This window comes from Anabas testudineus, chromosome 16 (assembly GCF_900324465.2).
Source record: "Anabas testudineus chromosome 16, fAnaTes1.2, whole genome shotgun sequence".
NCBI lineage: Eukaryota > Metazoa > Chordata > Actinopteri > Anabantiformes > Anabantidae > Anabas > Anabas testudineus.
This window is the reverse complement of record NC_046625.1, coordinates 3921778-3938194: the sequence shown is the minus strand read 5'-3', so window position 1 is coordinate 3938194 and position 16417 is coordinate 3921778. Positions and strand designations below refer to the sequence as shown.

General features: G+C 41.0%; 1 protein-coding gene across 3 annotated transcripts in view; it reads right to left on the bottom strand.

The window, feature by feature from the left end:
* LOC113169795 (thrombospondin type-1 domain-containing protein 7A) overlaps positions 1–16417 on the bottom strand; it is a 124881-nt gene that overhangs the window by 69544 nt on the left and 38920 nt on the right. For 2 of the 3 annotated variants that reach the window (XM_026371504.1, XM_026371506.1), the window contains exons 2-5: positions 10894–11728; positions 5883–6131; positions 4743–4927; positions 126–194 (exon numbers count right to left, since the gene is read on the bottom strand). In XM_026371504.1, the coding sequence (XP_026227289.1) occupies positions 126–194; positions 4743–4927; positions 5883–6131; positions 10894–11728 (1338 nt within the window). The remainder of the gene's footprint in view (positions 1–125; positions 195–4742; positions 4928–5882; positions 6132–10893; positions 11729–16417) is intronic. The other variant, XM_026371505.1, reaches the window with a different exon arrangement.

The following is a 16417-nucleotide window of genomic DNA, read 5'->3' as shown; positions in this document are numbered from 1 at the left end:
GAACAGCAGACATGAGAGTAAAGATAGGAGAAGAGACAGGGAAGAGGAAACGAATAGACGATGGAAGGAAAGGAGAGGAATAGAGAAGGGGGGGCTTCGCTATCAACGTGACTAAACACACCTACCTGTTATCTGGAAGGTGATGGAGAGGAGAGGGGGGACACTAGGCTTCTGCTGTCTTTGGGTCTGACCCGCTGCAATTACAGGGGGGAGATAGCTCTATTAGCTACGCACACACCGGGGGGGGACGGAGGCAATTTCATACAAACACAGAGCGTGAGGGGAAACAGCACACCAGAGACCAGAGACAGGCAGGTACTAATGCAACAGCAGCAGCAGCAGGAGAGGCCACAGAGAGCTGAGCCTCCCAACACAGGCTGGAGGTTTAGTTTTATAGGAATGTAATTGATTACCTCTTGAAGAAATAGTTCAGCATTATTGGAAAATCTATTTGTTGTATTTCAAATAGAAAGATACACTGCCCGTCCAAAAAGAGTCACCACCCGGATTCAACTAAATAAAGAGGTACAAGTCTCCCGTCGGATAATTACTGAATTAATTATTGAACCCTAACTAGGTCTAGGTTGACCAGCATTATGAGCGTTATAAGAATGAGGTCAGCTGACGACCTGAATACACTGAATGACCAGGTTATTCCATCAATGGATCTTTTCTTTCCCGATGTCACGGACATATTCCAAGATGACAATGTCAGGATTCATCAGGCTCAAAGTGTGAAAGAGTGGTTCAGGGAGCAGGACAAATCATTTTCACACATGGATTTGCCGCCACAGAGTCCAGACCTGAACCCCACCGAGAATCTTTGGGATGTGCTGGAGAAGACTTTGTGCAGGGTCTGACTCTCCATCATCAGAAATTAATGCAACTAAATGTGACATTGAAGAAGTTTATTGAAACGATGCCACAGTGAATGTGTGCAGTAATCAAAACTAAAGGTGGTGCAACAGAATATTAGAGTGTGTAACTTTTGTTTTGGATCGGCAGTGTATATTAAATTAACCAGCGGAGCATATTGAAGCTTAACCTAAATACTAAAGTCAGGAGCAACAGTTATCCTGGCTCTGGCCATAACTTCACATATTAAAATCTTTGTTCACCTGTTAAAAGGTAAAACAGACTCAACAAGCAGCAGTTAAGTGAGCGTGCATCATAAAGTCTCATCATCATGTTTTTTCAGGTTCGGGCTCCATTGTGTCTGCACAAACACCAAAACGTCATTGTGTTCTTACAGATGCTGGTGTGTAGCTGCTCAGAAGCGTTGGCAAGAGGAAAAATCTTTTTTTTTTTATCAAGAAGCAGCAGCAGCAGCAGCTTTCACTTACCTGCAGGATCCTCATTGTTGTGTTAAGTTTTTAATTTATGTTCTTTTACAGATAGAACAAATGATGCACACTGTGCAAGTAGAACTGCTTGGAGCACAGCCAGGCTCCGGGTTTCTCTTTGTTTCCAGTCCTTATGCTAAGATAAGCTAACCATGTCCTGATTCCTGCTCTTTATTTTTAACACACACAGGCTGATTTAAATTTTTAATCTTACTCTTGCAAAGAAAGTGACTTGCATATGTCTCAATAAGTAGAAATATTTCTTTAATTACCTCTGCTAATCCGGTCAGCTATATTTCAGCAGCTGAGCTCAGAAGACATTGTTCTAACCCACATATGAAGTATGAATGTAAGAATTTGATTAAACCTGTCCTGATACTCTCACAGTTAATTCACCTTTGAGGGATTTTTAAGTCAATCTTCTTGTCAAACACTGGGAAAGGTGACCAAAATGTCAACTCCCACAAGGCTGGAAGTAGTGCTTCAGCGATTCATAAACCGAAACTAAACTTACACAGTCTTAGCTCAGGAAATGCTGGATGATGCAGTGATACTGATCTTGGGTCAAACCGGAGCTACTCCCCCGTAAAGATTAAGGTCAAGATTTAAGGGGTGGTAAGCTGGTTCCTCATCTTGGCCTGAGGGGATCTTCTGCTATTTTGCATGGTGATATTTATGCATGAGACATGAGAGAGAAAGAGAGAGCTGGTTGCAGCAAACTACACTGAGCCACTGTCTGTCTTTCTCTCTGAGGGCTATGCTGGGAGTTTTAACCTCCTATGGAGGGAAAAGAAATCCTGCGCCAAGAAGATAACAACTTGTGTGAATGTGTGCGCAAATTCTCACACGTGCAGTTCACACATGTTTCTGCACTGCCGGCCCTGGCAACATCACGCTCAACACGCTTCTTTTCTAATCCTAACAGATGTTAAGGCCTCATCATGTGAGACTGCTGCAGGTTTTTGCAGGTGCATGTACTGTTATGTATCAATTGCACTCGTCCCTATACTGTAGCTCTTCAACTGGAAAAGAGAAAGACAGAGGAAGGACATGCTCTCTCCCAAAGCATACATTATACATTCTTCCTTATATTATACAGCACTCTTTGCCTGTTCATGGATTTAATCTTGGCAACCAGACTCATTATTCTTTAATTAAGCCTGATGCACAGAGAACCAAAAGGCTGCTGATCAATTCAAACTGGGAGAAACAACACTCTATCACAGCAAATGTTCTGCCAGCTTTCCCTTCATAACTCATTCATCATTAATTAATTCAACATCACACGAGATAGTTTCAGATTAATATCAGAACCATTTAAGTAATATTAAAGAATAAAAACAACATTCAACATGTCCGCGTGCACAAAAGTCACATAGTGATGTAGCTCATAGGCAGCTCGCTGACGCTTTCCAGTTATGCTTCATAACTAAGCTTTAAATCCTTCAGAGGTTTGTAGGAGCTGATATTTAATTTTAAACTAGTTGTACTGAAACTCGGTTTAGCTTAAAAACATAGTAATGTGTAAATCAGTTGCTAGTGAACATCTGTACTAATGAGATGGGAGGGAGGGACATGATATGTTATGTTTTACAGACATCGTAACATCCCTACACTTTAGAATAGATGAGTGATAACTGATTATTCTGAACTAGCAGCCATGTCTGTCATTTACTGTTTTAGCATAAGGTTTTAGACTTCGGGGCATACTATCACCTCAGTGTCATGTGTGAGGTCACACTGTGTTACTCCACATACTCCTCCATCTACATGTGCATGTGCTTTTTTTATTTTCAGTGCAAGGAGCATCTCTTCACATTTGGTGGTGACTGGACATCTCACCTCCTCCTAGATTTTGTCACTCTCCCTCACGTGATCGGCACGGTCGGTCTCCATAAGCTTGGTCTGAACTAATGTCTTTAACACCCTCTTTAAGAGGGAAGCTTTGACTCTAAGCTGGCTTGACAAGTGTCAGAAGTGGAGGCCTCTGCACTTGTGGCCACTGAAAAGTCACAGCAGGACACACGAGCAGACAAATCCCTGTTCTTAACAACTCCTGATATAGTTTAGAAGGCGAGAAATGCAGCAAGTAAATAGGCTGTCTAAATGTTCAAATGGAAAACTTGAAGCTGACAGTGTAGCCACAGTGTGATATCTGAAGACAGAAGATTAAGGAAGAACTGTGAAGACTATTAATGCAGTTGCAATATTGTATGTCTTTGTATATAGGGACATGAACTGAGGCAACGTGTTGGCTTATATCTGTCGCAAGCATTTGATATGCAATTATCTGCTACCAATCCACCAAGGAGCTGCAGTTCTTCTACGCTGTGTGGGGGCTTGGAGGAAATAAGTTGTCGTGTAACGGTGCCTGATCAAATTTATTTGAGTTACACTTGAGAATTCAACTGAGTTGTTTCAGGCTATGCCGTGTGATTCCGTATGTTTGCAACTGTGGAGCTCACTCTGCTTACTGTATGGAAGGATGCGACTGAACACCTGGAGAAGAAGCAATTTCTAGAGCTGCTTGTACTGCGTACATATTTTGAAGGTGGTGAACGTCCGCTGCTGCAGATTCATAACTGGGAAGTACCCGATCCGTGTTTTGAAAAACGTAGGAGCATGGTTCCAATTTGTTTGACTTTGTTTTGTAGATGTTTGACTGGCCTCAAGACCAATTCAAAATCTCCTAGACAGTCTGAATAATGTACCCTGCAGCAAAAAGCTTCTGGAATGTATGATAATGGTTCTAGAAATATGAATAATACATTCAGCCTAGGGGTGTGTGATATCCATCGTCTAAAATAATATATTCATTGTTAATGTGCATGCTGACATTATCAAGTATGTCACAAAAAAACACACATTTTCTGCATCATGTGGCTTAGTAGGATAGACTGCTGCATATGTGCATATCGTGTGCCGGTATAGAACAGTGTGAACATACATAGTCACAGTAGTTAAACTAGCATAGCTACATAAAAATGCCAGGAGACAAAATGCAGAAACCACCTGTCCCACTATCTGAAGAATATAAAAAGCTAAAGGGATCAGGTGACCATGACAGGCCTCTGTTAATGAATACTACGCTGTAGAGACATAATACAGATCTAAAACCAGGTATAACACTGTGAATGTTTTCTCTAAATGTGTCTACAGACACAGACTGAGCTTTTCTAAAGTGGTTTGACTGTATAGAAGTCAGTGCCAAGAAGAAGTGGGAGTGGACAGAAGCAAATTTGCTCTGGAGAATGCAAAGTGAGGTGAAAATGCATCCTCAGAACAAAATGTCTCACCAAAAATAAAAGATTTGTGCTTATCTTAAGGCTTTACGACTCAAATCCACGAACACACACAAATTAGAAAAACAGCAGAGATGTGATGAACATTTTTCATCACCTTTGTCTTTTTCTCTGAGGTCATTGAGGTACTTCAGAAGCTCCGCGTTGGCCTGGACGCAATAAACTTCTCTGGTCTGCAGGCCTCCTCCGCACAGCCCCGTCAGGTTGCTACGCCGACGGTCCTGTTGGCTTAGCAACAAGTCAACCCGGCAGTCGCTCCACTCTGTGGTTCTCCAGGTGTAGCTATAGAGAACGAGAGCATGGAACAGCAGGGATGGATGAACAAAGAGCGAGAGACTCCGGTGTGGGCGGCATGTGGTGTCAAAGAACAGCACATTTCCAGCCTAAATTTAACACCAAAAAGATGTGTTGCACATTCACGACCAATTTAACCGTCCAATTTTACTGAAAACATGAAAATATTAGTTTACTTTTAGTATGTTGTTCCATTACTTTCAGAGAGGTGCATCATTGGTGCACAGTTCAAACTCTAACTCACCATTTGTTAACAACTAGTTTAACAATTTTATTTACTCAACAGAACAATTCTGACACGAAAGTTTAGTTTCAAATGGAGAATACATGAATCATGATAAACTAAACAGATATTTGAGCAGCAACTGTGTAAAGACGACACGCTGTAGGATGACACAGAGGGAATAAAAGTCACCATCGAGTTTAAGTTTTGAATCGTGTCTGTGTGAGAGTTTGTGGGACTCAGATGTTTTTGCAGTCTCCCTTCGTTTGTCTGTACTTTGCGTCTGGCACCAGCCCAAGCACTTATACTAATCTATCTCCATATGCTGTCTCCGACAAAGAAACATGTATACTCACCCATGGGCCACCCAGGAGAACAAATTAACTGGGTCGTATGAGAAGTCAACAGGAAGTGGGTGCAGCCTCACTTAGGCTGAATACTAAACAGTGTGATTTTATGTTTTTTTGTTTCGCTGAACTCTTTGGAAAGAATCCCTGCAGTGTTTTTCATAGTGCAGCAGTGTTTTAACAATCCTGTAACTAAGCAGGAGGGTACTATCACAACCTAACATGCAATTGTATCCCTGTGAAACATGAGCACTTGTCAAGTGCTCAGCTATGAATCCCACATCTATACTTTCACCTAAATTCAAAAAGCTTCTGCTCGCTCCCTGCTGTGCCCTCCCTGTCGCTCCCTCCCCTGTTATCGGGAAGAACTCACGTAGCACAGGGCGGCACGCCATTGCCTTGGGGTTCACATGACTCTGACTCCTCCAGTGGAGGGCACTCCGCCCCCTCACCCACAGGGAATTGGAGCACCTGTCTGACCCGAGTGCGTTTTCCTCGAGGAGACTCGGGGTCCACACAGGTTTTGGAGCAAGAGCCCCAATCGCCCCACTCAGTCACTTGGCAGTCCTTAGGGAGGAGGCAGGACTGGACGGTCAGCGGCAAGTCCCTCGGTATGCACAGGCTGGAAAAAGAGAAAGAGGATGAGCTCAAAATGCAGTGAAGGTATGGTTACTGTGTGGATCTACACTGAATCAGAGAGGCTTCTTCTGTGTGGAACCTAAACGGGACCAGTGAAGGAAACATCCCAATGAGAAGAGTCCAGCACATAACCCTGAGTAAAACCCAAATGAATATTTAAATGAATATTGTTTTATTTATACTGACTAATTTAAACAAATTAAATATAGCATGTTCATTAGATTAGTTGCAAGTGTATCTTCTCATCTAACTCTTGTGCAAGAGGCATAAATTCTAAATTACATTGGTATAAAACAAACCAAACAAAAAAAACAAAACACACATTGTAGAGACTGTATACAGTAAAATGAGTTTTCTTTTTAAATCGTTTTAATGTATTAAACATTTTGCTAATTAAGATTCTCAAATTGACTAATTTCTCAGTCGACTCATCATTTCCTGACTACACTTCACCACCTGCAGCAGGTGGAAAAACATCTAAGCTTGCAAATGAAATGCAAACAACGCAATTAAGCCAAAGACAGATCTTTTTATTCCTTTGTTATCTTCTGGCATCAAATGGTCACAGATCATATTTATGGTAAACAGAGTTCTGCGACGTGCAGCTAACTGACTCCTCGTTACAGCTCTGTTCAATCTTTCACAGTCATTTTAATGTCAGTGTGCCAAGATGCCTCAAAGCAGCGCTTCATGGTCTTTGAACATGTGAGAGGACGAGATATGCGATGCCATAAGTGGTGTGCAAAGCTTCTCTTTAAACACTTTGCCCTTGACTGGTGCCACATTTTGTCATTAGTTACTCTCATTAGCATAGACACTGCATAATCACTTTTACAGTGCAACAGGAGTGGTGCGGCATGTTGTGTGTAACCTTAAGTGTTAAGACAAGCACAACAACCTGTGATCAATCATTCACACACATCTTTTGATCACCTAACTATCATTTAGATGTAATGAGTAATCCCTCCTCTTTGGGCCCCTTCCGAGTCATTAGAAATTTGTTCTAACTAAAGCCGACTGTTTTCTGCGACTGAGTCTCGATGTCGTTCCCCTTGAGGCGATGCAGCTGACGAGCTATTAGTGCTAATTACAGCTCTGCTTCATTTAGAAACCTCTCATTTAGACGTTGCCACCACACTTCACCTCCAGCAACTCAGACTTTTGGTATAAATGAGGAAATGTGCGAGCTGATTTTTTTTTCTTTAACTCCTGTGTCTTTGCAGATTAAAACACCTCTGCAGTCTTTGAAGTGGTACTGAAGCGACACTGTGGAAAATCTTAGTTTTGTTTTTCTGCCAAGCGCGCATCGTGTGCTGGCTTATTTTGCATCAGAGGAAAACAATGAGGAATTTAAACAGTGAAAGTGACGCACTGAGGGCGATGGCTCGATTTCCTGTCTCAGATGGAATTTTTTGTGTTTTAAAAAGCCCCTAATGCAGCCAATGACCCATTTTCACTGCAACTGGATGCTTTGAGTCTTTGCCGTTTGTTGTGTGCATGCCCGAGCATTTTCGTGGTGATTTCAAAGTTGCAAAGAGAAGTCATTATTTCTTCATCTCAGTCATTCAGACAGAATGAGGACACAATCATTCGCTATTTAAATAAGTAAGATGATGTCTGAAAAATGTTCATTTTTAAGTCTGTAGGTTTTACACAGTCACTTGGACTCAACAATGGACTCCAAAGGGGCTTTCAGACAGAATAAAGATCGTCAGCAGCTGTGCGAATTTAAACACTCATTACTAGAACTGAATGCATCAAAACAATGAGCTGCTAAAATGACCGAAAAACATAATTCTATGTGGGTCAAGTGATTAAAGAAACCTTTTACAACTTTAGAGCCTTGGAGAAACAAAAAAAAGAGCAGAAGTTGTGCCAAAAAATATGAGAAGCACAATTACTTCATGACACCATGTGGGACCCACGAGGGGCCCTGGGAAAAAAAAAAGAATCAAAAGGTTATTATGCAAGTCTGTTTAGTGGGACACACGGAGACGATGGAGTTATGAGGAAGTGGCCTGTTTGGGACAAGCGAAGGACTATAGAGAAAGTAAAAGCCCAATGACAGATGTTCATCAAACAAAATTAGAAATGAAGTGAGCAAGATGTTCCGAGAGCGTCTGGCTAGGATGTGACTGGGTTATTGCTTCACTGGGAAGTTTGTTCCACTTTTCAGAAAGTGGCAAAAACATCTATGAATATTTCAGAACAAGAAATAAACAAGTCAAGGATTAATATTTATGCTCCTAAGGGCATGTGAGTTGTTTTCACGGTTCCTTTGAAATATTTGATCCCAGTCACTGCTGAAAGCTCAATGCCAACAAAGCATTAATGAATAGACAGCACATAGTTCATCAAGTCTTAAGAGTACGGTGACATTTGACACAGGCGGTGCGATTGGAGGCTTGCTCCACTGACACTGTTGGAGATTCTTTCCTGGACACCAGAGACCTTTGAAAGCCCCGATTCCACGTTTCTGGGGAACGACGATGACATTTTAAGTTACTGTCAGTATAGAAACAGCAAAGGACACGATAGATGCACAGTAACAGAACTTTAAAGAAATCTGAAGTAGAAATCAGAGCATTAACTAAACATATTTATACATGTTGTGACAACACCCATAATTACCACTTAATGTTTTTTATCTGATTAAATCCGGTCATGCACAACCTCGATGTCTCTCAGCTGTCATACATGGATCTTTGTGAACATGGTTTTTAAATTGCACCAGATGGATTAAAAATAAACTGTGTTATTTAGATGATTAACCTTCTTTTTTTTGAGGACAGATTGGGCCAACATCACACAACCCTCCTCAAAGGACATGCAAAGAGTGCAAAACTTCTACAGTAATTCAATTAATAGTTTTTATTTAGCAATTACTTAAATGCAAAGTGAAGCAAACAGAAAAAACTGAATCTAATTAGTAAGACGACTTTTTGCCTTTAAAGGTCTCTGTGGTACACACGGTTTCTTGAAGCATCGTGGAGAACTTAAACTGATGTTTAGATTTAAATCTCAACATCTTAAGTTCCTAAGATCTATCATCAGGCTGCATACTGTATATATAATAGATATTAGAAATCTGATGCACTCGTCTTTGTTTTTCCTGCTACCTGGAAATCAACATCCAGCCTCCTGTATAGAAGGTGTTGGTCGAGTAATCCAGCTGAAGCTGAATGAAAACTGTCAACAACAATATCTGTTGAGCTGTCTAGCTACTGTCTTCATGCTCGTCTTCACAGGTGCTCCGTCCCCTATACAGATCACTGCTCCCCCATCACACAAACCTGATAAACCTCAGAGCAGCTTGCTATAGTTTCTGGACAACTGTATGATTTGAAATTGCTGCAGCTGCTTTCTTTCCATTGCTTCAGTGACACAGGGATGTAAAGTGACAATTTTATTGTCATTTCAGATCCAATTATCTCAGAGATGGATGCATTTACACTTTTTCTGTATCTAATGCTTCTTTGTTGCACCCTCACCTAAAATGCATGCTAGCATGAGGTTCCTACAAACAAGTTCCAAGCATGGTATCATTTTGAACTTATTTACGTGTATTCACGTGTCCTCCTGTCATATGTGGTGCTCTCTGCTGCTGGTGGCAGATTCTGGGGAGTAAATGTTTAATGTGCACTTCAGGCAGAGACTTCGGCTGAGAACTGAGTGGGAATTGAGAGCCACTTGATCTATCTTATTTTCAGTCAGGGAGCGCGACTTTGTAGCTCACAGCAATAATAATGTCAGGGCGCGGGGTTAGATCCCACTTGGGCTTCCTGACGCAGTAAATGGAAGCACTCGTACATTTATAGGACGGATTTTGCCCACCGGAAGCATAATTCAATGACCTATTGAAGTAATGATTTGTTTGATGGAGTTCCTATTTTGCATTTTCATTCAGTTCAGTCTGACAAGTACGACGTCTTTCAAACTTCTTCACCTACATCTCTGTACCTTTACATTTTTTATTCTCTAACATATTGTCCACCTACCTCATTAGTTCTAATATTGTGTACCTAGCAGTCTATTTTAAACAATGGCTGCTTGGCTGGTTATGTGAGAAATTATGTTTATATTAAATGGTGAACTGACCCTTTAATGGCTTTAAAATATGGAAAACCAATTTTTATTGTCTACTTTAAAATTTAGAGTCCTTTTATTTGTTTGCTTTGTCATGAAACATATCATTACACAACCTTCCAAACCCAGACTAAAAAATACAAATATACAGGAAACTGCTTTATTTTAGAAAACGCCACACAAAGTTGCCTCTAAGATTGATCTTTTGTCATAAAATGAGTTGACATCAAATACACTGCAGTGGTCGTGCCTCATTGCTCCGACAGCACAGACTCAGCTGATAAACATCCTCCCCTATGTGTCACCTCCTGACAGGGAGAAGGAAAAACTTTCACTAGGACAAATCTGGCATCATGTTTAGCTTTAGGACCAGTACACTTGAACATCGAAGCTGCATAGATGGATGAGGACGTGTGCTTCCTGACAAAAATGAATAAATCAAAATGCAGAAAAAAAGAGAGAACAGACAAAAATAAGGCATCTGACAGATGATTATTAGAATAATCAATACATTTAGATACTGTACGGTAGAAGGTAAATAAAACAGGTTCATTCTAATAATTTTGACTACACTTTCAACTTTGCCTAAAGAAAGAAAACAGACATGTTTACGTGCTTTGGGGAAGAAAAGTAAAACATATTAACATAAAAATACTCACTTGCGTCCTACAGTGCTCCCATTCCTATGTATGCAGGTCACCTCCCGAGTCTGGTAGCCGACCTGGATGTCCCAGAACGGACTCTCTTGCCGGTTTAGGCGATTCCTGGTTCGTTTCTTCTGGATAAGCTCCCTGGTCTCGGGATCTTTGACTCCTGTTTTCTCCCTGAGCCCCGGGCCTTTACCTTTCCTGCGTTTGACTTGGCGTGTTGTCCGAGCTGGTGTGAGGGCGCAAGGGCTCCACGTTCCAACCCTGAGACTGTACATGCCCTCTGGACCTGTGCATGGTCCAGGTTTACAAGACTGGAACTCGGTGAGGTTGGGGCAGACGGTGCCTCCAAAAAGGGGTGGAACCAGGACACTGCGGACCCTGTTCCTGAGGCCTGTTCCACACGTTTTGGAGCAGGATGTCCATGGCGAATACTCAGAAACCACACAATCCTGGGGGCAGGGGATCAAACACGCCTGCTCCAGGCGAGGCTTGGGCTCAAAGTATTCACAGATGGCATCCTCTGCTGGAGACCCATCTGACTTGAGTATGCAGGCCACCTCTCGGGTCTGAATGCCCTCTTCGCCCCCACTGCACGTGAACGGCCGTGGAGCCCCAAAGGTCCTTGCTGACACTGGCACACACTCATTCCAGGCACCTAGTTTCCAGTCGTAAAGGTCCTTGTGCCAGTCACACACACGGAAACAGTTTCTCTGGTTGGAGGGACGCTGGGCCTGGTCACAGTTGGTGTGAAGTGTCGTCCAGCCGTCCACATGGGCACACCACACTGCTCGGCTTTGGCTGCCACCTGGGCCACAGTCGCTGCCCATGCACCTTCCCCAAGGACCTGAGAAACACAAATTTAGGAAGGAAGTAAATCCCTTTGTGAAATAACAAAGCACAATTAAAGATACTGCTCAGAAAGAGGAGAAACGTCTTAACTCTAATCTGCTTTATCACTGGAAATCACAATAATGAGGCCCCTAAGGCTGGAATAATTGAATTATTGCATAAAGTGTGGTTTTAGATGTTGTAACAATAAATAAGAAGTAACTGCACAGGTTGTGAATTGACAGGAAGTGTAGGATTAACAAACACCCTGGTGTTACATTAGTAACAATCAATGGAGATCAATAACACCACTTGAAAACCCCGTGTGCTTTTAAAAACAGAAACCCTAGCATCAATTAGTCAAACACTTCAAACCATCTACTACTAAAGAAAGACCGAAACAGTTCACTTCTACTTGTTTTCAGCTGACAAAAGCTCACAGTAATGCATCTTCAAGGATGACACAGTAAATTCACAGACTCCTCTAATATTGTCCTTGATGTAAAATGTGTTGAAAAGCTGTTGGCAACCCACAGCAGATGATGTGTGAGTGCAGAAAATACGTCACATTCAATAAAAATAATCTGTCACCTTGTTTAACACAACACTTGGTGCAGACACCATAATTCTTGGTGCATGGTAAAAAACACAGTGCTATAGTCTGGGGGAGGGGAGGGATGATTAGGAAATGCAAACACAGCGTGCAACAGTGGAGATTATAGGTGATCAAAGGAAAATATCTGAAAGGCAATTTACAGAGACTGTGAGTAATCTGTGACATTTATCAGACTCTATTGGCAACCAGCAGGGACTGTCACAATCAGTAAAACTTGTTTGTCTGTACACACATCTCTGCCAAAGCCGCTGTTTACTATAATGCATTAGGGATTTAACAGTCCTACAGCAGGGTGGGGGTAGTGGAGACACAGTCATGTAGTAATAGTGAATCATTAAACCTAATGGTAAATTTGATTTATTTATTTTAATATAAATGAATATCATCAATACTTGGCTCAGGAAGTGGGCGTTTTAGCTCTTAATAAAAAGGATGAAGTTAATCTAGATGCTTATCATTGTTGACGTATTCAGTGAAAACACATCAACAATCAATTGATCCTTTTAATAAGTAGTGTAATTTCTATGTGTAGCCAGAGCCGGATGTTGATGATGTATCTGTACTGTGGAAAACATATTAATAAACCACAGTGTGGCTCATTTTCATTACAAGGAACCTGGGTGTTGTGGTTGAGTTTGAATTAATCCCACACAGAACTACATGTGTATTAATCCACCACTGAAAATAATCCCTAACAAAGACATATTTTACTTTACGTTCAATAACATTCAAATAAAACCACATATTTCTGATCAATTAATTAAATCTTTAGTAGGATAAACTAAAAAACTGAAACATAGCACCACTAGAATGCTATTTTAAATTTAGTGTCCATATGTGATGTATAAATAAACCATCACTGGGTGACCACAACCCACTGAACCTGATAAGTTTTGCTCAATATTGTGCTGTATTGACCCCACACTCGGTTCGTTCTGTCCCAGGCTGCTCAAAATAAAAATAGAGGAACTCACTAACTTTACACAGAAACCAAGAAGCACATAGCAGAGCGGACACTAAAAGGCTTCTGTGTTGTTTTTTATAACAGACAAACCTCTCGTGTGAGAGAAACAGAGAAAAGAATAAATATCTTCACTTCTCACTTGAACGAAAACCCAGTAGGAGCACGGTACAGTAGGAACTATAAATATAACATTGTGCAAAGAAACAAAGAACAGGTTAGGCAGCCGCACTGTGATCTGCACACACTTTTTATTTTCTAGCACATTTAATCTTTTAGTCACAGACCTGCTGGTGGTTTTTCTTTTATGACTGAAAGCACGTAAAATCTAATGAGAATAAAAAATAATGTTGTGTTTCTCCAGAAAGAAAACTTAGCTGAAAACCATGGAAACTGTCAGTCAGCTCAACTTAGCCGGTCCTCCAAGCACGCTGAAAAACACTAATTAGCGCAGGGTGGCTGAACTTTCACGGTGTAATCCAAAGACTGTTGATACGTCAGGGGAGAAAAAAAAATCTAACTAACTGGGTAACTTCACATTTCACCTCACATTAACCTCCTAGGCGATTGATTATATTAGCACGTGGCCTGGGGCTGCCTGGACCCTTGGTGGGCAATGTGCCGTCCAAGTGAGGGCAGCTTATGTTGACCCGTGTCCATGCGGAGTTACTAACCATCCCTGGCAAAAAGACAATCAGGAACACATTTCCGGCAATGATTACATGTAACGAGGCGACTAGCAGCCTCGTGTCTGATCTCAGCTACTGACTGACAGGATCTATCATCAGGCAGCATGATGCTGCACATGCAGGAGCCTCAAAGCTAAATCTAAATGACTCCCAATCGTATCAACACACTAGAACAGTGATTTCTACTTCTACAGTCCCGAATCACTAAATGCCTCTATATACCTAGTTGTTTTTTAAAAACTGTGGCAAGAAGAAGAAGATTTAGAGGCTAAATTACCTTCAGTATTCCCCAGATAAATCCTCTGAGGTGTTAGTTTGAGACCATAAACTCCATGTGAAGTTTATTTTTAATGCAATAATAGAAAAAGGTAACAGAAGTTTTGCCTTCACAACACAAACTGATAAAGTCTGTGAATGTTATCTTGAAAGCTGATATTGAGTTTGCAGGCAGAGAAGGAAACTACACACACACACACACACAAATGTTCATCCAAAATCTAAAATGGAGCCGAATCAGACAGGTTCTCTGGTACTGAAATAAAAAACTTTCACCTAATCTAATCCATCCTGGATAGAAGTTATCTCAACGCTCCTCCAGTGCAGCAATATATGATAAAAAAGCTTCTCAATGAAGAAAGGTCCCAATATTCAACTCACTTGATCTAAACAAACACGCCGCCTGATAGTAGGAGCGTTGTCTCGTGCTATATCTGTATCTTATTCTGTATCTTATTATCCTATGTGACGTATCGTCATATGTTTGATCCTAGCAACACTATGCATGTTTTGACACGCTGGTTACAAACTACTCAAAAACACAGTCCTTTCTTCTCTAAATGCAAATCAGTGCGAAGCTCTGGTAGCCTACAGCTAACTTTTAAATATTGTATGCAGCTTGACAGCACCATTTGGCATTCTGAAAGCAAACTGCGTCTCATCTGTATTTCTTCAAACGCTTAGTAAGAAGTTTTCTCATATTTATCAATCACTGTTGTTACTGTATATCAGGTGTCTTTAAAAAAAAAAGGCAACTTTGACATCTAATAAAGTTTGACATGGAAATCTGAGAGTGGAAACACTGAAACCAACAGTCTTCAAATATTTACTTTATTTTGACCATCCTGTTCTTTTAATCCCAGTATCAGGTCTGTTTGCTTATTTGATTAAAAATTAAACACAGAAGACAAATGGAAACCAGTTTGCAGATTAACATCTTGGTGAAACTACGTGTGCATGTTGAATTCACAATGTTGCACAGGCTGCGTAGAGCTCAGACCTGTGCAATCTAAATGTAAATGTAACTTTATCATTCAGACACAGAAAAATCCTATGTGGTCATTATAGTGTATTAACTAATAACCTGTGGAGACTGGTCTGCTTATCAGATTTTAACAGGCAGCACAACTGTGTCAATGATGTACGTTACTCAATCAATAGCAAGAGAAGCAAACATTACTTTGTCGAACACACACAGAGACAAAAAAAATCTCATGAGTATGTATGTGAATGTTCTATTTCATGGTTTCTTTAAACACTGTCGACCTGCACGGGTTCATCCTGCTGCTCAACAGGCTCTGCTGGAACTGGCTGCAGCCCCTGGGTGAGCACAGGATAAACAGAGGTAAAAAATGCTTCTATTAGTCCAAATTAAACAAAATCCGACCTGTGTGACGGCTCTCCAGAGCCACATGAGCAGCTCCAGCTTTTTCTGATTCTCTGATTTGTCACCATCTCTCAAAACTGCTAAAATCACTGTTGAAAAAAATACCATGGAGCCCGTTTGGTGTATTTTGGGTTAAAATAAGAACTGAAAACCACAACAACATCCTGATTTGGACTCAAATGACCCCTTTGTTTAGGTCAGGGGATCTTCATCATTGTGGTTACAATCATTTTGGTCCTGGTTAAAAAGAAAGAAACAAACAAACTGTTGGTCAGAAACAGGAAATGAAGCGCATTCCTGTGGGAAAGTCCAGTGTTTTATTGACCCATCCATCCACCCAAACTCCTCCTCATGTGGACTCTTATTCTATAATAACATGAATTCTCACTTCTTCTCTTCGCTCCCAACTGCTTTGATTCTTTTCAGCTGCTACAGGAATTTTTTCCACTAAACATAGTGACGCATGTGAGCGTTCCTGTTTGAGTCCTGATATATCTGATAACAGATGTGACGATGATTAAAGTTTGTTGATTGACAGATGTCAAATCACAATCACTATTATTTTTACTTTTAATTATGGGGGATGAGCACATGGTCTCCATCATGCATGTCCAATTATAATATAACTCATCTGTATCTCTGAAACTCCCCTTTTAAATAAAATAATATGTGTTTATTCTCTGCAACATGCTCTTTGTCCACAGACTCCATAATTTTTACTTGTCATCCTCAGGTGTCTCGAAAGTCAAAGAGGTCACCTTTTGACTTGTTTTCCC